The following is a 20,413-nucleotide window of genomic DNA, read 5'->3' as shown; positions in this document are numbered from 1 at the left end:
ATATTTTTATTTTAGTGGTATGTCTGAATGTGTCCTTTCCTCATCCAAGAAGTGCAAATCAGATAAGATAAAACTAACCTTTACAACAAATTTAGAGAAAGTTGGCTGTGTTAGACAACAGATGAAAATGGATCAACCTCAGGTAAGAAATCAGTGGCTTCTCACCTCCTCTGGACCCTGGTTTGTTTCTTGAACAACAAATAAGCATAATACGAAAACCCGATCACCTTCTTTAATAGTATTCATATTCCATGCAACTACCAATTAACAATTAGGTTGCATTATCTGTCATTGTCTCTTTTCATGCTTCAACATCACAGCAACAGTTTCTCTCATTCTCTGATCATAGTAAGAATATACAGAAGCAGCATATAATCCTTAAAAAAAGAATTTCTATTTCACACAGAGTGCACTGACCTCTTTATCTATGGCAGTAGTGTGCAACTGGGCTTCCCCGATCTCACAACCAAGCGCTCTCTGTAGACTGTAGATGACATGGTCATAAGAATGATGCTCATCATTGAAAAGAACACAGTAGTAGTGGTCTGTCTTCTCTCTAATGGGGAGAAGCCATTATTTAAATAGATGAGCAAAGAGAAAATGAAAATAATCTATCCAGATGTTGGCAACAAATCACTTGCAAACTCCTGGGAGAAAGTCACAAATATAACCAAGCGACAAAGAGTCCTGTGGCACCTTATAGACTAACAGAAGTATTGGAGCATAAGCTTTTGTGGGTGAATACCCACTCAGACACTGCATCTGACGAAGTGGGTATTCACCCACGAAAGCCTATGCTCCAATACTTCTGTTAGTCTATAAGGTGCCACAGGACTCTTTGTAGCTTTTTACAGATCCAGACTAACACAGCTATCCCTCAAATATAACCAAATAAATTGTAGAGGAAAAATAAGTTAATCATCTACAGATTCTGAAAAAAAAAAAAGGAAAGCTGTTCCACCCCTCACCGAGACAAGAACAGAGCATGGAAACTATGCACTAGCCACTTATTACAAGAGGGACATCACCATCTTAGTGACACAAACTAGTAACATGTTTTGAGGAAATCTGAGACTAAAAGATCTGTGAACTACACTTCCATCCCAAATGAAAGTTTTTACATGCTAGTTTTCCTTGCAGTTGATAGCATAAAAATATTGACCACCTAATTAATGTCACCTAGAAATTTAGTAATTGAGTCTTTACTATCACACCTAGCTCAAACTTGAGGTCAGTCCAGCGAAGTTTTGAGAACTGTGAACAGATTTAAAGGACTGGCAATTTCCATTTCTCCTATAGGCCTAGGAAGTTTTGTACGAGTTTCCAGAAACTGTGCAGCTACTCTGTGCTGCTGACACCAGTGTAAGTGCTAGTATTAGTATATGGATAAGACTCAAGTGTTTTTAGCACCACGTAATGAAAACCAGGCAAAAAAGCCCTGCCCCATCCTACCTCACCCAAGCTGTCTACTTCGGACACTAAGCCAGCCCAAGTACAATAAGGTATTTATGTCATCTGCTAATTCTGTAACTGTCTCTCCTCTGCCCCTTGCACTTTAGGATCCCATTCTGCTCTTGTCACCAATCAAACGAATGGCCTCTTTCCATCTTGGAAGAGGAGGATTTTTGCACAATTTCTATTGTGGTTAATTGGACACTAACATATGCAAAATGTTCCCTGAAGCGTTGTACCTCTACAGAGATTATAGTCCAGGAATGTTATAGTTCTATTTAAAGAGATCTCGGCATTAGCAAGTTTATATACGGTAGCAATAAACGTGGACGGAAATTCTAACACTTAGAAATCATTGGCAATATCTCCCACCTGGTCATGAGCACAGGAGGCAACTCCTTCTCTTCTTCCCAAATAGTCATATCTACAATGTATTTTAATATCGACGGGAACATCTTCTTTGCTTGTGCCATTAACTCTTCATTTAACTGACATTCAGAATTCTATAAGATAGGACAAGATATTAATATGGAATATAGAAATACAAAAATGGAAAAAAGATTTGGTAATATAACAGCTGATTATTGTATCTGTCATAAACAGATGGTTAAGGGTTAATGTCTCTTTTACCTGTAAAGGATTAAGAAGCTCAGTGAACCTGGCTGACACCTGACCAGAGGACCAATGGGGGGACAAGATACTTTCAAATCTTGGTGGTGGGAAGTCTTTGTTTGTGCTGTTTGTTTTGTTCGTTGTTCGCTCTTGGGGCTAAGAGGGACCAGACGTGCAACCAGGTCTTTCTCCAATCTTTCTGAAACAGTCTCTCATGTTCAAAATAGTAAGTTCTAGCTAGAAAAGGCAGATTAATCTTATGTTTATTTTCTTAACTTGTGAATGTGTATTTTGCTGGAAGGATTTTTACCTCTGTTTGCTGTAACTTTGAATCTCAGGCTAGGGGGGAGGGAGTCCCTCTACGCTATATGAATCTGAATACCCTGTAAACATTTTCCATCCTGATTTTACAGAGATAATTTTTACTTTTTCTTTTTTTTTAATTGAAAGCTTTCTTTTTTAAGAACCTGATTGATTTTTTTCCTTGTTTAAGACCCAAGGGGATTGGGTGTGAATTCACCAGGAATTGGTGGGGGGGAAAGAGCGGGGGGCAAGGTTAATTCCTCTCTGTTTTTAGATCCAAGGAGTTTGGATCAGTGTAGCCTCTCAGGGTAACCCAGGGACGGGGAAAGGAGAGGGGATGGTTTATTTCTCCTGGTTTTAAGACCCAAGGGGTTTGGGTCTTGGGTTCCCCAGGGAAGGTTTTGGGGGAACAGAAAGTGTGCCAAACACTATATTTTGGCTGGTGCCAGCGCTATCAGATCTAAGCTAGGAATTAAGCTTAGAAGGGTCCATGCAGGTCCCCACTTTTGGACGCTGAAGTTCAAACTCGGGGAAAAATACCTTGACAGTATCCTTGCCATATAATTTAAAGAAACAACAGAAGTACCGAGTTTCAGAGTGGTAGCCATGTTAGTCTGCATTAGCAAAAACGAACGAGGAGTCCTTGTGGCATCTTAGAGACTAACAAATGTACTTGTACATGGGCTAGCCCATGAAAGCTTATGCACAAATAAATGTGTTAGTCTCTAAGGTGCCAGAAGTACTGAGGTTGATTATATGCAATGCAGAGCTAAAATCATATTACAGGGGTGTGTGTGTGTGTGTGTGTGTGAGTGATTAGAAGGTATAATGACCTCAGGAATAATGGTAAATGTATTGCCCTACAATACAGTCTGGTAAAGTCACTTTACACTACAGGGAGCAAGACTAATGAAGCTGAGAAGAATGAATGAGAACTGCACCACCAGAAAGATAAAATCTTTTGTACAAGACCACAGCCCCACTGAAGCCTCTTTGTGACATTGGGGAAAGTGAAATGCAACACTTTTCAATTCCTTGCTAACACTTCCCAAAAGATTTCTCAGAAATAGTCCAACAGCAGTTTTATCCACCAAATCAAACATGATATAGATGCATTTTTAAAAGATACTAGTTAAGAAAATAAGATACAGAAAAACATGTAAACCTCTCTTATCTAAGCACAGGCTGTGAAAAGCTTCATTAAATGGGTTAGGAAACTTGGTTTACAAAAGTAAAAAGATGGTAACATTGCTTCTGACTTATATGAAGATGTTCGTAGATGACAAATCCAGGCCTGAACTGCAATCCCTGATGTCTCATCCTTTCAATTTGTTTGCATACTCTCCCCAAACATCTGTAAGTCTCCCTTCCATGAATCACTATATAACCAAACGTACAGATACAGCCCTCAGCCACAGATCTATTTCACTGTCACCCTTCCCTATGAAAAGAAGGGATTGAATACAGAGGACCTAAATAAGGAGGGACTACTACATCTTTTGAATACTTGGAATGGCTTCTTATATTGGTATCCATGTTTAGAGATGTAAATGGAGAAACTTCAGAGACTTGTGACCTAGACACAGAGGCTCAAATTTTCAAGGCGGTTAGCATATTTGGACACATTTTCTATTAATTTTACGGTTGCACTAAACTTCTTGCAAATCTCAAAATGTACATGTTGTATGGGGAGAAAGGAAAGAAAATGGGGAGAAAAGAGAATTACCAAAACCAAGATCTCAAATCCAGATTCCATTCACATGGAATAGTATACGGTTTGATAGAAGGGGATATAACATATTGGTGATGTAGTTTGAAATTGTCAAGAACCATGACTTTAGAAACTTCCTAAAGCAGCATTCAGTTTCACTTAGATCACAAGTTTCTAGGTGGCATTAAAAAAAAATCAAAATAAAACAGCATTCATGTGGTGGGAAACCTGGAACAGAAATGAAACAAATAATGAACTGAAATGACCAATGGCTTTCACAGTTGCTAAAAACTTTTCCTGTCCTGATGAGCTTTAGAAGACGAATTCCAAATCAAGGCTGCCATCTAAAATGTCTACAGATGGTTTTAAAAAATGTCTTCATCTGCACTCATGACACTATTTGAAATCAGGTTCTTACAGATCCTGGGAACCAGAGGTCTTAAATATCTGGATTTAAATTTTTTCCTATTCCAACTATGCTACTTATGCTCTTAAATTTGGAGGTGAAAGGATAAGTGTTAGGCAGAAGCTATGTGAATTGTGCTTTATATAAGCACTGTTGTGTTGAGTTAAATTTCAGTTAGAGTTTGGCATCTGGAGGGGTAAATTGTACCAAGCACAGACCTTTGGGAACTGGATAAAAACAGGCTGCTGTAGACAAGGATATTCCAAACAAAAGGCAATCAACCCTTAATGAGAAGACTTCCCGCCCCCTCCAATCTCTCTCTACCCTCTCTCATTCAGGTGAGGAAAGTATGCAGATAGAGCCCTTCCATATCTAGCTCTTTAATAGATACCAAAAAGCTCCTAGTAAATTAATGGTTTCTCTGGGTCCCTAAAAAGGGACTAAAAAACCCAAACAAACCCAGAATGGACAGGATCTCTTTCCTCTCTCCCCATTACAAACTTACAGGAAATGAAGCAGAGGGTGTGTTCCCTCCCGCAATGGCAGTTTGGTTCCTCTCTTTTCTTCTGGTGAAATTGTGAGAACTGTTACTATAAAGCTTGAGGATAATTAAGAATTAACTGCATAAACCAGAAAAAAACACCTGTGAATCCAATCCTGTAATCAATTGTACAGAATATTCTTCACTTCCTGTGCTAACTTTACAATGTTTATTAAACAACTGCTACATTTCACCCCTGCAACAATTTGTAGGGTAAGTATCAGTTTGTAGAGAACCTTGGAAAGCTTGATAATAAAAGGCAATAAATAAATGATACTATATCGTATTCAGTTACAAAAACTGTATGAAGATGGAATTAAGGTACCGAGTGTCTAGCACTAACTTAAAGTGCAAAAATTAAAAAAAAACACCCAGAAGAACTATTAGAAAGTCACAAAACACAAAGTTTAGGTTAAAACGTAAAGAAATGCAAATATTTGAAAGTATGGAAAAACTGTGTTTGGATTTTAAGTTTAAAAACTAACTGATTTACTTGGGTAGCTAGTAGTCGTGTATTTTTAATCCCTATGATATTCCTGAAAAGGATTTTACCCTTAAGTTATAGACATGTATACCCAAATTTAATTATCTTAAAGCTTTTCAAAAATGTTGTTACTATTTACAACATGCATTTGATGGTAGGAAGCAGGCTACCCTTGGGAGTCTGGGACAGGGGATACTAGGCACTGGGGAGTTCTTCAGGGCATTTGGAGCTGGGAGGCAACAATGAGCAATCAATGCCCTGAGAAAGCCTAGAGGAGCAGAACAACAATGCTTTAGCCACTGTTTGGTTTGGAGCATCTGGGCTCCATTTCCCAGACTTAGATGTCTGAAAGTTTGTGTAGCACCTTTTGATTGCAAGTTCTGGTTTTTGAGGGGTTTGGGTTGGTTCCCCCCCATCCCAACTCAAGGATACCACATTTTACATGTGCATGCCTTATATTATGTTGTGAACGCTAGCAACAAACAAGATTTTTAAAAAAAGTGTCTAGTGTATTGAACTTGTTCGTTACCATTTAGAAAAGGTCATTCAGCAGACTCAAAATGTAGTCTACCCTTTTAAAAACCAGCAGCCTGATCCTGAGTGCATTTTTTCCATCATCACAGAAGCAGAAACATACTGCCATCATTCCTCTCCCCCTCTTGTTTCTATCCTATCAAGCAGAATATTGAAGTCCCAAAGGCATCCTAGAAAGATGCATTCTGTACATGTAACCTAATTCTAGGCACACAGGCCTGGACAACCCTGAAAAGATATATTTTTTTGCTGAGCAAATGGTAACTTTTCTAGACAGGTAGGGAGCATGTTATAAAGCTTGAAGATTTACAGACAATATTCAGATTTGCTTTTCTTTATGTATTATTTGTACCGCTTTTGTAGTGCTTGCTGCTCCAGGTTCATGGTTAGTACAAAGTGGTCCAGTCTTCCATGCCTCTGTATCCCCACAGTCACAAAACCCTCCTCCAGTGGAAGTATGCATCTGAAAAATTAAGAGGTATTTCAGACATACAAATATGCATTAAAAAAAAATCAAGAACACAAGGAAAGTGTACATTTGTCAAGCCAATACATCCACATTTTATGTGCCTCCAACACCGTGATAAATAGCTATGCTGTAAGAAGTGTCATTGTGTAAACCATATGCTTTTATATTGCAGCATTATATTTTTTTGTAATTAAGAAAGGGAGAACTTCAGTGGGGTGGAAGATGGGATTTGCTGGAATTATCTATCTGTCTACATATGTGCAGAGAGCAGAGTAGGAACACAGCTGTGTCTTAAACTTGCAAATTGTTCCACATAGGCAGAACCCTGATTTTGCATGGAGCCACACTGCCTTTAGCAGGGCTATGTATTGAACCCCAGCTTACCAGAGGGATGGAATGAAGAGTGAGACACTGCAGTATTTTCTGAAAGCTCCTGGTAGCTGCTTGAAGCCAGTATATAAGTGACCATTAAGAGCAGTTCTACATATTTCAACATGCCTTCGACTCTGGGGTAGAGCCATTGACGGTTTGTGGGCAGATAAGGGAAATATATCTAGAGGAGCTAATCAGAGTTCCCCTTAAACTTGACTCAAGGATGGAAAATAGGCCAGGAATGTGACTACTTCAAGGGCAGATCTGAAAGCCTGTAACATTTTGGCTACAGGTAAGTGTTTATGCCAGCCTGAAGACACCACAGAAACCCTTAATAAAAACAATGTGTGAGCCTACAGGGAGAGGAGCTTTTATTATCCTTAAAGCCTACAGAAATCACATTTAGTTATCTGCTATATTGTTTTAAATTGAGATTCTGTATCCACGTGAGAGAAAGGAGCACAGCACAACACAACAGATACGGGTTAGTGCAGGGGTCAGCACCCTTTGAGAAGCAGTGTGCTGAGTCTTCATTTATTCACTCTAATTTAAGGTTTCGCGTGCTGGTAATACATTTTAACGTTTTTAGAAGGTCTCTTTTTATAAGTCTATATTATATAACTAAACTATTGTATGTAAAGTAAACAAAGTTTTCAAAATGTTTAAGAAGCGTCATTTAAAATTAAACTAAAATGATGATCTTACGCTGCCAGCCTGCTCAGCTCGCTGCCAGCCTGGGGTTCTGTTCACCTAGACCGGCAGCGGGCTGAGCAGGGCCTGCAGCCGGGACCCCAGACCTGTGGGACGGGTGTTTCAGGGGTCAGGGCACAGGCATGGGGGAGGGGATTCAGGGATGAGGGCTGGGGTATGGGGGGGCGTAGGGCAGAAGGCTGGATGTGTGGGGTTCAGGGTAGAGGGCTGGAGGGTGTGGGGGGCAGGGCAGAAGGCTGGATGTGTGGGGGTTCAGGGCAGAGGGTTGTGTGTGTGTTGGGGTTGGAGGGTTCAGGGCAGAAAGCTGAATGTGGGGGGGGTCAGGGCAGAGGGCTAGGAGTGTGGGGGGTGTAGGACAGAAGACAGTTGGGGGGGGTCAGGGCAGAGGGTTGGAGTGCTCGGCTTGTAGGGGTGCTCCCAGCCCCCAGACCTGAGCGGCTCAGGGCAGGGGGCTGGAAGAGATATGCCTGTTCCTCCCTTTCCCCAAGGCTCCGTCCCTACCTCTCTCTGCATCCTCTAGGGGACTGCCTGCACACTGTTGCTCTTCTTCCCTCCCCCTCGCTAGGGCCATCAGCTGATTGGCGCAGGGAAGGAGAGGGGAAGGGGCAGGAAAGAACCACTCTGGGGAAAGAAGCAGGGGAGAGGGAAGCTTGGTTGCCACAGAACCAAGCTTCTGCCTCCTGCCCCCGCAGGGGAGAGTGGTGGATGGGGGGGCTGAGGGCCAGGACTGCAGCAGGCGGCTGCATGCTGCTCAAAATCGGCTCGCGTGCCATGTTTGGCATGCGTGCCACAGGTTGCCGACCCCTGGGTTAGCGATTCCTTATTTGACTAAGTGTGGTTTAGCATAGTACGCTACAGACTGTGTGCACTACAGAAATCCAAGAGATGAATTAATTTGTGTGTGGAATTTCAAAACAGGTAATGTTTCGGCTACAAGCAAGAATTCCTATCAGATAGGGAAAGGGAAGCAAGAGAATCATCCATCAGCATAAGGCTGAACTGTTGCTGAAAGGATATCATGCACTAGAGTTTTCTTTTACATGCTGGAAAGGCATAACTGTTTTTGCTGTGGACTGACTACATTTTCATTTTACCCAGAGGGGTAGCCGTGTTAGTCTGGATCCGTAAAAAGTGACAAAGAGTCCTGCAGCACCTTATAGACTAACGGAAGTATTGGAGCATGAGCTTCTTTGTCAGATGCATATGTCTGACGAAGTGGGTACTCACCCACGAAAGCTTATGCTCCAATACTTCTGTTAGTCTATAAGGTGCCATAGGACTCTGTCATTTTCATTTTAGTGTCTGAGAACTCAATAAAAAACATTAAATCTTAGGTTCCACAATTAATCACAAGTTCATCTCTGGAAAAGATTCTGAATGAAAGAAAATGTGTGTGCATTCCATCAAAAAGGAATGCCAATATCCTGAAACCTTTACAGCTGTGATGCAGGTTATTAATCATATTTGTTCCAGGGGTACTTTTTACATAAGTAGCAAAAACAGACTGCTATAGAAAGTCTTTACAGACAAGATTACAGATACCAAAGCTGTCTAATAGCTTTGTTTACAAGTATTTCAAAGTACTGTTTAAAATACTTATTCTAGCAAACCAATTATATATATTTGTATACTAAGTAGCTGTGTAGCATTTTCTCTAACTAGTTTTGTGAGATATTAAGACCAAGTTCAGGGTTTAAATGCAATGCCCCAAGTCTGATTTTCCACAATGCTTTCTGAAAAGTCTGAACTGGCCAGTGGTCCAGCATAAAGTTAAGATGAAGTGCAGGAAAGACCAGTAATTGTACATAATTTGCCTGATATTCCAACTACGAAAATATTTATAAAATAGTTATTCCTTCTAATAAGTGGCCTTCTCAAAACAAAATACTTTTAAAAATGTTATTTACTATTAAAAATGCCCCCTCAAATTAAAAAAAACAACAACATAATTTAAAGGGTTAGAATATATTTACAAACTGGGGAAACATCACAACCCCTTACCTGCCATCTTCATGTTCCAACTACTGTTACTTGGCTTTAAAGAAGCCATTACTGAGAGGATGGGAAGAGAAGACTGGAAACTGAATTCCTGGCTTCTATTTATCCTTTTAATGAATCCTTTATGGGAGTCAGTTCATCCATCTCTACATATATATGTAGCTAAAATATATGGAAGCTACTTATATTTTATTTACATAGTTCACAGGTGTCATAAACAGATAGCTAAGGGTTAATGTCTCTTTCACCTGAAGCACCTGACCAGAGGACCAATCAGGAAACCGGATTTTTTCAACTTTGGGTGGAGGGAATTGTGTCTCTGAGTCTTTGTTTTCCGTCTGCCTGCTTTCTCTGAGCTTTGGAGAAGTAGTTCTACTTTCTAGTCTTCTGTTTCTAAGTGTAAGGACAAAGAGATCAGCTAGTAAGTTATATGGTTTCTTTTCTTTGGTATTTGCATGAATATAAGTGCTGGAGTGCTTTGATTTGTATTCTTTTTGAATAAGGCTGTTTATTCAATATTCTTTTAAGCAATTGACCCTGTGTTGTATCATCTTAATACAGAGAGAACATTTGTAGGTATTTTTCTTTCTTTTTATATAAAGCTTTCTTTTAAGACCTGTTGGAGTTTTTCTTTACTTCAGGGAAATTGAGTCTGAACTCACCAGGGAATTGGTGGGAGGAAGAAGTCAAGGGGAGATCTGTGTGTTGGATTGCTAGCCTGACTTTGCATTCCCTCTGGGGGAATAGGAAAGTACTTTTTGCTTCCAGGACTGGAAACGGAGAGGGGGAGTCACTCTGTGTAGTTTCACAGAGCTTATGTCTGTGTATCTCTCCAGGAGCATCTGGAGGGGGGAAGGGAAAAAGGATTATTTCCCTTTGTTGTGAGACTCAAGGGATTTGGGTCTTGGGGTCCCCAGGGAAGGTTTTTCAGAGGGACCAGAGTGCCCCAAAAGCTACTTATATTTTATTTACATAGTTCACAGGGATATGTTAAGGCTTAAAGAATACTTGTAATGCACTTTAAAATCACCAGATCAAGGGTTTCACAGAAGTACTTTATCTGGCTGTTCTCAGCACATCTTCTGCCTCATTACCACTCCCTCGTATTTAGGAGGCTCTTTGAACCTATTCCCAAAACTGCCAGGTTACCCTTCAGAAGAAGAGCTCTGTGTAGTTTGAAAGCTTATTTCTCTCACCAACAGAAGTTGGTTCAATAAAGGATATTATTTCACCCACCTTGTTTGACTATCCTACTGTCAGGATAAGACACTTAGATAAGCATGCTTGACTTGATTATCTGTAAAGATGCACTCACTAAATCCATGAGTGCACGCATAGTCAGCACTTCCTCTTTAAAGGGCAGTCATGGCTGTTTGATGCAGGTAGAAAAAGCCTCTGAAGTGGATGCAATTTCAACAGCCAAAGTAATGAAGCTCAATAAAAGCTAGTACATTTTTAAACTATGAAAAATTACCATTAAGCTGAATATATGGTGATTTAGATGCTCTTTAGTGTAACTTTGCTGCAGAGGTACATCAGCTTTAAAGGCTCATGATCCCTGTATGCTCCCACTCCATTCACAAAACTAAGCATCTGTTGCAATGGCTCTCGAAAGGGAACAACCACCAGTGAAGTCAGACAGAAAAGGGGACAGCACAGGACAGTTCAGGAAGAGAGCAACAAGAGGAATTACTTAAAATGATCCTTCCCCAAATAAGAGAGCTACAGCTGGAATTTCTCACTGGTCACATGCATTTGGCTCAGAGACTATCAAAAGGCTGTCAGGAAGAGAAGATCCAGGTCTAAAGCAATCTCCTGCATTTGAAATTTAACATTTGTTAATTTCTTCTCCCGTCCCCCATGGCTCAAGCCCAAAACAATTTAAAAAAACTAAATAAATCCAAATGCAGAAATAGACAAAATAGTATGCAGATTGCAGCAGGGATCTGACTGGTGAAAAGACTGCATTGGTTCCTGTGCATACTTTTTTATTTTGTTACCAAATATGGGCTTGGAAACCTCTTTATCATGGTCAGTTTGCAAACAAGTCATTTTGTAAGTACTATTTATAGTACTGTATCAAGCGCTATAAACATGAGCTTTGTAACTGAAATTTCAGTATTGTTACTCTGATTGCTTGTTCCCTTAGTAAATAACAATCTCTTATGCATTAACAATAATTTTAAGTTATAACAAGGTCTCAGTCCTATGAATTGGATTATCCTCTTCAGATTTGCTAAAAAGTTGCTTGATTAGCTCAGCAAAACCAATAGAAGAGTTTAAGATATGGCTTTTTGAGAATGTGCAAAAGATAAGCACTCCCAAAAGTTATACATAATTTCAAAACAAGAAGGAGGTTAGAGAGCTCCAGTATTTTCTACTCTTTCAACTAAGAGCTCAAGAAGAGAAGAGGAAAAAGTGCCTTTCCCCACTTATTATTTTGCATGTTTAATGTACTCTACTAAATCAAAGGCAGATTCAAATCTCAGATGTGGAGATGGAAATTGACCCCTCTACAATAAAACCAAAAAAACCTGCTCCTACACCCCTAACCATAGTAATGGAACTGAGATATGCAACATGTGCACTGCATTTCTGAGATTTAAGTCTGGCCTCTATATCTAATAGGCAATCTACCTGTCTGTTAATTTCTTTGGAATAATCTACCAGTTACAAAAATTATTACTATCGCCTATGCAACCTTAGTTCAGCCTGTGTGTGTGTGTGGTAATTAAGGTTAAGATTTTGTTACTGTTTTTAGTAAAAGTCACAGACAGGTCATAGGCAATAAATGAAAATTCACATGAGACCATGACCTGTCTGTGACTTTACTAAAAATAACCGGGTGGCAGGGCTAGGTATGGTGGGAGGAATGACACCTGGAGTCTCATGGCGCAGGGAATGACAGGCTGAGCCCCCTCGCTATGAGGGGGTGCCACCACAGCCCCGGCTACAGCAGCTACAGCCACAGCAGGAGCAGGCACAGCCCCCGCTCCAGAGTTGGCCACAGTGCAGGGCAGGGCCTCACACTCTCAGCTCCAACCCCAGCCACAGGTGTGTAGCATCGGCCATAAGCAGGGACGGTGGGACATGCATGGTCCTGGAAGCCATAGGGCAGGGGCGCAGGGCTCCGGCTCCAGCCCCCCTCGCAAGCCACAGGGCAGGGGTGCAGGGCCCCGGCTCCAGTCGCTGACAGCTGAAGCCGAAGAAGTCACAGAGGTCTGGTAAAGTCATGGAATCCATGACTGCCATGACCAAATCGTAGCCTTAGTTATTATATAGTTATTAACTATGTGATCACATACGGTTTGCTCTGCACACAAAACAGATAGAGTAAGACAGTTGTAGGGAGATGACATTCTCTTCTGTTTAAACCACTGGACTGGGACTCAGGACAAGAGAGCATAGCTCTGCCACTTACTTACTATGAGTATGTCTACACAGCCAGGGGTGGCAGGTTTGTAGAAATGTGCTCCTAGGGCCTCTCTCAGGTCCAGGAATCTCCCTCACCTCCCCCTTTATGGGTGTCGGGAGGTGCTGCATGCGCCTTCCTCCCCTGCTGTTGTCTCTGACTGTAGCCTCACTGGGAGTGAGGGATGGGGCTGCCTCCTTGTCCAGCATGGGGCAGGAGCGGTGACTGCAGGCGGGGGGGCCGCCTGTGCTGGTGGGGGTCCCGCTGGAAAAGGGAAGGGTCTGAGGTGGAAGGGCAGGCTCAGAGTCAGTTTGCCCTGAAAGTCGATATGGGGGGCGCTAGGACCCTGAGGCAGCATTTGCTGCAGGGAGGCAGCATGGAGCTGCACAGAAGAGACAGGGACTCTCTGCTCCCAGGCCTGGGAAGGCAAGAGGGGGCTGGGGGACACTTATGGAAGGCGTGGGCGGCAGGTGGAGCCAGGGGAGGCGGGAACACCCAGCCCCAAATATTGGTGGAGCTGGGCTCCTGGGCTCTGAATATTGCTGGTGCCTGGGCACCAGGAGGGAATATAACTCGTCGCCTATGAACACAGCAACTAGACACCTGCAGCTGGCCTGTGCAAGCCAACTCGGGTGTGTGCTATTAGGCTGTTTCATTGCTGTGTAGACTTCCAGGCTCTAGTTGGAGCCCGCGAGCCCGAGTTGGCTGGCCTGTGGGTGTCTCCTGTACATGATTTTGGACAAAGCTATCATAATGCAAACACATAAGGGAGTCACATTAAGGTTGTCCCTGCAATTTTAATTCTGCAATTACCTTACTTTTCAGTGCCTGACTTTGCAATTTAAGTTTCCTGAAACTAGTTTTTCAATATGCAATTATAGTGTTATGAGCTGAATGAAACCTTTTTATGTGTTGAGTCAAAACCTCATTGAGACTGATATGTTTGTTGAAGGGTGAGTTCACATCTAACTGTAAGGATAAACCCTCACCTAGAACAAAAGGAGGGTGTGAACCCACCCAGGAGATTTTTCCGAGTATTGTTTTAGATAGGTAGGACAGAACAGACAAAAAAACTGGGAAAGACATAGAGCTTGTCTACATGGTTGGATAAAATGCACTTACAGGTGTGTGACTTTTAAAGTGCACCAACATGTTGTGCATTAATTGGTCCATGTAAACTCTGCTGGCTTTCCACAGTTCACTTTAACATAGTGCAGTACGACATTGTACACTGCAGTGTGCACCAGCAGTGTCTACATGGACCAACTGGCGCACAAACATGTTAGTGCATATTAACACATAGGGACACAAGTCCTCAGAGAGACAGCCTGACGGAGTAGCTGAAAGCACAGCATTTGATCCTGGAAGAAACCAGAGAAGAGTTTTCTGGGTCAGACATGCAGTCTAGAAACATATTCTTGAGTTCTGAGAGCAAAAGAAGCAGTTTCCTGCTATTTGATTTCTTCTGTGTTCAGAGATAGAGGGCTTTGTACAGTTTTTGTAAATAGTCAGATATTTATTTACTTGCAATCTTGTTTATCACCAATTTCCCCTCCTAAGGGAGCAACCTACTAGATCACATTTTTTTGTCTAACTGCTCTGGTCAAAAGGGATAACAATAATTAGATCTATGAAATACATGCTCTTTTTTGCTCTGGCTCTCATTTCAACAAATTGGTAATTTTCAGGGGGTAGGAATTTAAGTTTCTCATGATCTGTGTGTACTGCTATTACACACAAGAAAACTTCCCTACAGCAACATGTACAACTTCACAGTACAGATTTTCATACCTTGTAACGATGGTTCTTGTGAATGCTATTCTGGAAGCAGTCCATGCAGAGTACACAAGTTGGATCAATTGCACAGTCTCTGCAACAAAAATACTAACTTGGATACCATTCTAAAATAAAATAATGAAATATTCATATACTAGAACTGCTGCCATAATTAAACCTTTATGGCTGGTGCCAAACTCAATTTCAGGCATCAAATCACAGCTATTCTATGCTATTGATATAGGACAGGGGTAGGCAACCTGCGGCACGCAAGCCGATTTTCAGTGGCACTCGCACTGCCTGGGTCCTGGCCACAGGTCCCCGGGGCTCTGCATTTTAATTTAATTTTAAATGAAGTTTCTTAAACATTTTAAAAACCTTATTTACTTTACATACAACAATAGTTTAGTTACCTATTATACACTTATAGACAGATCTTCTAAAAATATTAAAATGTATGCCTGGCACGCGAAACCTTAAATCAGAGTGAATAAATGAAGACTCGGCACACCACTTCTGAAAGGTTGCCGACCCCTGATATAGAATAATGTTCCAACGCTTCCACATTAAGTTTGAATCATATTAGCTGCGCTACTGTTCAAACATCCTTAAGCAGGGTTCTATTAAAACTAGCTTGATTACCATTTTCCAACAATAGTTGCTAGTACAGGTGCTCCCTTGCCTAACATGGACAGGAATTTTTAAAAACAAGATGTTGGTTTGAGCACTGGCCTGTTAAACCCAGGGTTGTGAGTTCAATCCTTGAGGGGGCCATTTAGGGATTTGGGGATTGGTCCTGCTTTGAGCAGGGGGTTGGACTAGATGATCTCTGGAGGTCCCTTCCAACCCTACTAATCTATGATTCTATGTTAGAGACTACTCTTGGGTAGTTTATAATGTGGTTTCTGAATAGAGTTGTAATCATCTTAACAATGCAAGATGTTGATGCAAAAGCTATGTCTTATGTCTTAGGCTGTAAACATAAAAAAAATTTCAAAACAGTTACAATTTATAATATGGAAAGGGTCCCTTTATAATACAATTACACATGATATGTTCCTTTAGTGTAGTTTTTAATGTTGCAAAGTCAAGCTTTCAAGTTAGGAAATGCCAAAATTAATGTTTGCAGTACAACCTGAATTCAGCCCCCTACCATGTATACATTATGATACAGTCTTAAATTACAGGAGCTCATACTATTTTTTTCCCCCATAGACCCTCTGCCTCATTCAGTGCACTGGACAGACCTGTTCTGGGAAAGAATTATTGTTGTGAAGAGAAGGCTGTCATCTGTAGGACCCTGCCTCATTTATGCAGAACTTGGGAGGTGTGTAGTGAATGAGGCAGAGGATTGCAGGAAGAGAAACGATGGTCTCATGGCTCAGGCAAATGAATGCTGCCCTGGAGAACTAGATTCTGCCAGTACCATGGAGTTTCTATTGCTAGGAAAGTCACTTAAAACAAACTCTTCACAGCTGATCATTAATGGTGTGTTCCTCATTTTCTGAGTGCTTGACTTGAGACCCTGGGTCTAATCTGCAGAAATGTTGTGCACTCACTAGTGCTACTGAAGTCAATGGAAGCTATGTTTTGAATATACGAAGTGCTTCTTATTGCTAAGTACACTGAAAAGTCAGGTCACGGTGCCTCAAATTGGGCACCCAAGCTTAGTGGATACTCTTGACCTTAATATCTCTGTGTGTCAGCTCCTTATCCATAGGATGGACATACCATATCCTTACCTCACAAGGGTGTTGTGAAAACAAAATTAACGTTTGTGAAGCACTCAGATACTATAGTGATGACCATCACAGAAAAAGCCCATGAGGAAATTAATAGCCGTCTCTTCAGAATACAATTTTAATTATGTGCAGTAAATATGGCCTAAGGCCACACATTAAAACAAAGAGGATAAAACAAATGATTGAATAGATGCTCATCCTGCATACTGAATAAGGAAGATATGCAACTGTCCTTCCCATTTACTGAATTGTGAAGGGATCCAGTGGAGAAAATACTATGTGATCATGTAACAAATGATATCATAATGCACACCTATAACCAAAAAGGTTGCACAGACAACTTTAAATTCTGGCATTTCCTAATATTTGAGTGCTGGACTTTGCAATCTTAACAAGATTATTTTAACATAGGAAATTACACAAAAAAGGCTAAGTTTTTAAACACGAGTTGGAACAAAACAAAAAAACTGGCATTCTGTCATCTAGCATTACAATGACACCCACATGGGTCATCAGTAGGGTTGGAACCTTTATGTCCACCATACAGACTTCTACTACTTAAGCTAAAGGAGTAATGGATACCAACAGCAGGCTGCCATCCTCTACGTGGACCAGCACTGAAACGAGGGTGGGGAGAGACAATTTGCCACTGGGTTCACAGAGACTTGTTAACAGCAGAGGAATGGAGAAACTCTGGAATCATGAGATCCATTCCAGGCTCTGAATGGGAGAGTTCTCTAGCCAGCACAGACTTTTCTGCCTTTTACCCCAAAACATGATCATTTCTGCCCCGTATCCTTCAACCTAACCCTATCCAGTCCTGTCTGTTCCCTACCCCTACTCCTGAACCCAGTTCCCTTCTCCTCACCTAGGCAGTTCCAGTCTCCACTCCACAGGCTTCTCACCCCAGTACCAGTTGCTTTGCCCAGTAACTGGTAGCCTCAAACCTCTGGACTTCCTGTTGTAGTTTCTCATGCACACTCACAGTCCCTTTCCCAACAGCAGGTCTCAATTCCCTCTCTCCTGGTTCCGCATCCAATTTCTGTCCCTCCTCCAATAGCTAGCAGTCCCCTTCACCACAATCTCCCATTCCCAGCCTCTATTTGCCCCAATTCCCAGTTTCCCTCTGCTTCCAATCCTAGCCACAGCCACCATTCTCTAGTTCCAGTCATCTTCCCTCCAGGCTCCTTGTCCCAATCTACTTTCCCTGACCCCACCCAAGTCCAGCTCTTGACCCCTCTGCATTTGAATAAGGAAGCTTCCGCTTCCACTCTGGCTGGGCCCAGCAGAGCAGTTATTGAGATCACAGTAGTGACAGACTCCCTGCTCTCAATTACAGTCCCCACCCTGACCTGCATCAGCCCAGAGCTACAACTGCAGGGAAAGTCCTGCCCTGTCCCAGGATGAGGCACATTCAGTTGCTCTGTTGGGATGGTCTGGTCACATGTAGGAGTGGTGAGGTGATCGATGGAGCATGCTAAGTGCAGATGAAATGTTAAGGGAAATGTCAGGAAACCTTATAACAGGCAGTGCTCCCAGCCTCACCGATAATAATAGTTGGCTCATATAATGAAATAGTCATTGAATGGAAATTACTATAAACTAGTATATTTCACACTTTTCTATTTTAAATTTGATTCATCCCACACACCTAATTAGTCTAAATCAAAAAAGAAGCTAAGTTTAAAATAAAAAATCAGAAAATATAGCTAAATTTTACAATTATTTCAATTTTTGCAGCTTGTACAGTGTCTTAAAAAAGAGGGATGGGATCTCATAGACTCATAGGTCAGAAGGGACCAATATGATCATCTAGTCTGACCTCCTGCACAAGGCAGGCCACAGAACCCTACTCATCCACTTTTATAACAACCCCTAACCCAGGGCTGAGTTATTGAAATCCTCAAAATTGGTTTGAAGACCTCAAGCTGCAGAGAATCCACCAGCAAGCGACCCATGCCCCACGCTGCAGGGGAAGGCGAAAAACCTCCAGGGCCTCTGCCAATCCGCCCTGGAGGAAAATTCCTTCCCGACCCCAAATATGGCGATCAGCTAAACCCTGAGCATGTGGGCAAGACTCACCAGCCAGCACCCAAGAAGGAATTCTCTGCAGTAACTCAGTTCCCATCCCATCCAAGTGCATTGTGGGAGTATGACAAAAGAAGAAAATAGGATAAGAGGACTGTAGATCAAACCATGGTGAAGTTGAAAGACTTCTTGTGCTTTGGGGACTAAGTCTTCTATACACCTACTGACAATTTAAAGTAAAGAAATGCGATATGAGCTGCAAACAAGCCAGTACCACACAGAGAAATAACTTCAGTTTTTGCTTATCATATTAACTTAATCTGTGCTAAATTTAAAGTAGATTGTGATAGCAAAGCAATTATCATAGCCACTTACCCAAGGATCCTAATGGGATACATCTAGCAGCAAAAATAATTTTATAAAGTCTATTATTCCTGAGTTACCTCACAGGAAATATTCACGATGACTTGTGCCTTACCTGCAAGAATATGTAGTCTCCCCACCTTTGAATACCTTCCCGCAGAGTTGAGAAGCTCCACACTGCCGCAGTTTCTCCAGGCAGACATCTGGGTCTTCCCTAAACAAGTACCACTCCAGAGGGTCAAATATTTTTATCTGGGCCATTTCTTCCTGCTTCTCCAGCAAGGGGTCCATTTCAGCAGAGTAGATGTTTGGCACATACTTTGCCAGTTTTTGTAAAAAGGCAGCCTGAAAGTCAACTCTCTCATCCCAGCACTACAAGAAAATTAGAGTTGGGGTAACATGTCAGTGGAGAAATAAAATTAAGGAAATGAGGCTATCTAAGGAAAAACAATGATTGCTACAAAACCAGGGTCATTTTCCATTTCAACAATCTGAAGTTCTGTGCACCAGGAAAAATGTATATCCACATTTACAGGATAATGTAACAACAGAAAGTTTATATTTAGTTTTAGAACCTTTGAGGCTTTTAATATTTTGCCCCAAAATACATCTCTGCTATTTGCTCTTATTCTAGCTTTTTAGACTCCTACAGGTGCTCTCCAACTGCTCGATTTCTTTTCTTCAGTTCTGAACTTCATGCATTCTTTCATAATGTTCCCACTCTTTAAAGTGGGAGGCATTTCCAGTGAACATAAGACAAAAAATACATCTGTCAGGAGGTAGCTACACACATTTTTCCCATAAATACAAGTTATTTTCACAAATGATCCTCCCTCAATAAAATTTTCTCTAGGCCAGCAAGCAAAGTACAAGTCCATTGGAATTTGGAAAGGGTGGGAGTCTGACATGGAAGGAATAGACTGCTCAACTTGTTAGTGGACTCAACTAAAGAAAATCTGTCACAGGAAAGACAAAAAAACTTCACTTTTAACTTAAAGATAAAACCCAACAGCCATTGATGGACCAATCCTCCATGAATTTAATCTAGTTCTTTTTTTAACTCTGTTATGGTCTTGGCCTTCACAACATCCTCTGGGAAGGAGTTCCACAGGTTGACTGTGTGTTGTGTGAAGAAATATTTCCTTTTATTTGTTTTAAACCTGCTGCCTATTAATTTCATTTGGTGAACCCTAGCTCTTGTGTTATGAGAAGTACTAAAAAACACCTCCTTATCTACTCTCTAAACACCAGTCATGATTTTATAGACCTCAATTGTATCTCCCCTTAGCCGTCTCTTTTCCACATCGGCATACAGTATTCAAGATGTGGGCACACCATGGATTTATATAGAGGCAATAGGACAGAAAATATCATGTTATCTATCCATTTCTTAATTATTCCCAGCAACTGAAGAAAAAAAAAAATCAGAAAAATCGTGGGGCACCATATTGACACCTTCATGGTTCATAAACAGGGTTGGAACATTTAGATTCACCACA

The 20,413-nt window shown here is 41.4% G+C and overlaps 1 protein-coding gene and 1 long non-coding RNA gene across 7 annotated transcripts in view; one reads left to right on the top strand and one right to left on the bottom strand.

The window, feature by feature from the left end:
* UBR1 (ubiquitin protein ligase E3 component n-recognin 1) overlaps window positions 1-20,413 on the bottom strand; it is a 166,321-nt gene that overhangs the window by 125,880 nt on the left and 20,028 nt on the right. For all 6 annotated transcript variants that reach the window (XR_007774739.1, XM_050956025.1, XM_050956026.1 and 3 more), the window contains 5 exons: window positions 19,030-19,286; window positions 14,797-14,875; window positions 6,396-6,506; window positions 1,825-1,955; window positions 418-556 (listed from right to left, as the gene is read on the bottom strand). Coding sequence is in view for 5 of the 6 variants with exons in the window: in XM_050956023.1 (XP_050811980.1) it covers window positions 418-556; window positions 1,825-1,955; window positions 6,396-6,506; window positions 14,797-14,875; window positions 19,030-19,286 (717 nt within the window). In the remaining variant the exon portion in view is untranslated. The remainder of the gene's footprint in view (window positions 1-417; window positions 557-1,824; window positions 1,956-6,395; window positions 6,507-14,796; window positions 14,876-19,029; window positions 19,287-20,413) is intronic.
* LOC127052434 (uncharacterized) overlaps window positions 1-20,413 on the top strand; it is a 128,545-nt gene that overhangs the window by 94,333 nt on the left and 13,799 nt on the right. The window lies entirely within an intron of this gene.

This window comes from Gopherus flavomarginatus, chromosome 5 (genome assembly GCF_025201925.1).
Source record: "Gopherus flavomarginatus isolate rGopFla2 chromosome 5, rGopFla2.mat.asm, whole genome shotgun sequence".
Classification (NCBI taxonomy): domain Eukaryota; kingdom Metazoa; phylum Chordata; order Testudines; family Testudinidae; genus Gopherus; species Gopherus flavomarginatus.
The sequence above is the reverse complement of the archived record's forward strand: the minus strand, read 5'-3'. Positions and strand labels throughout refer to the sequence as shown.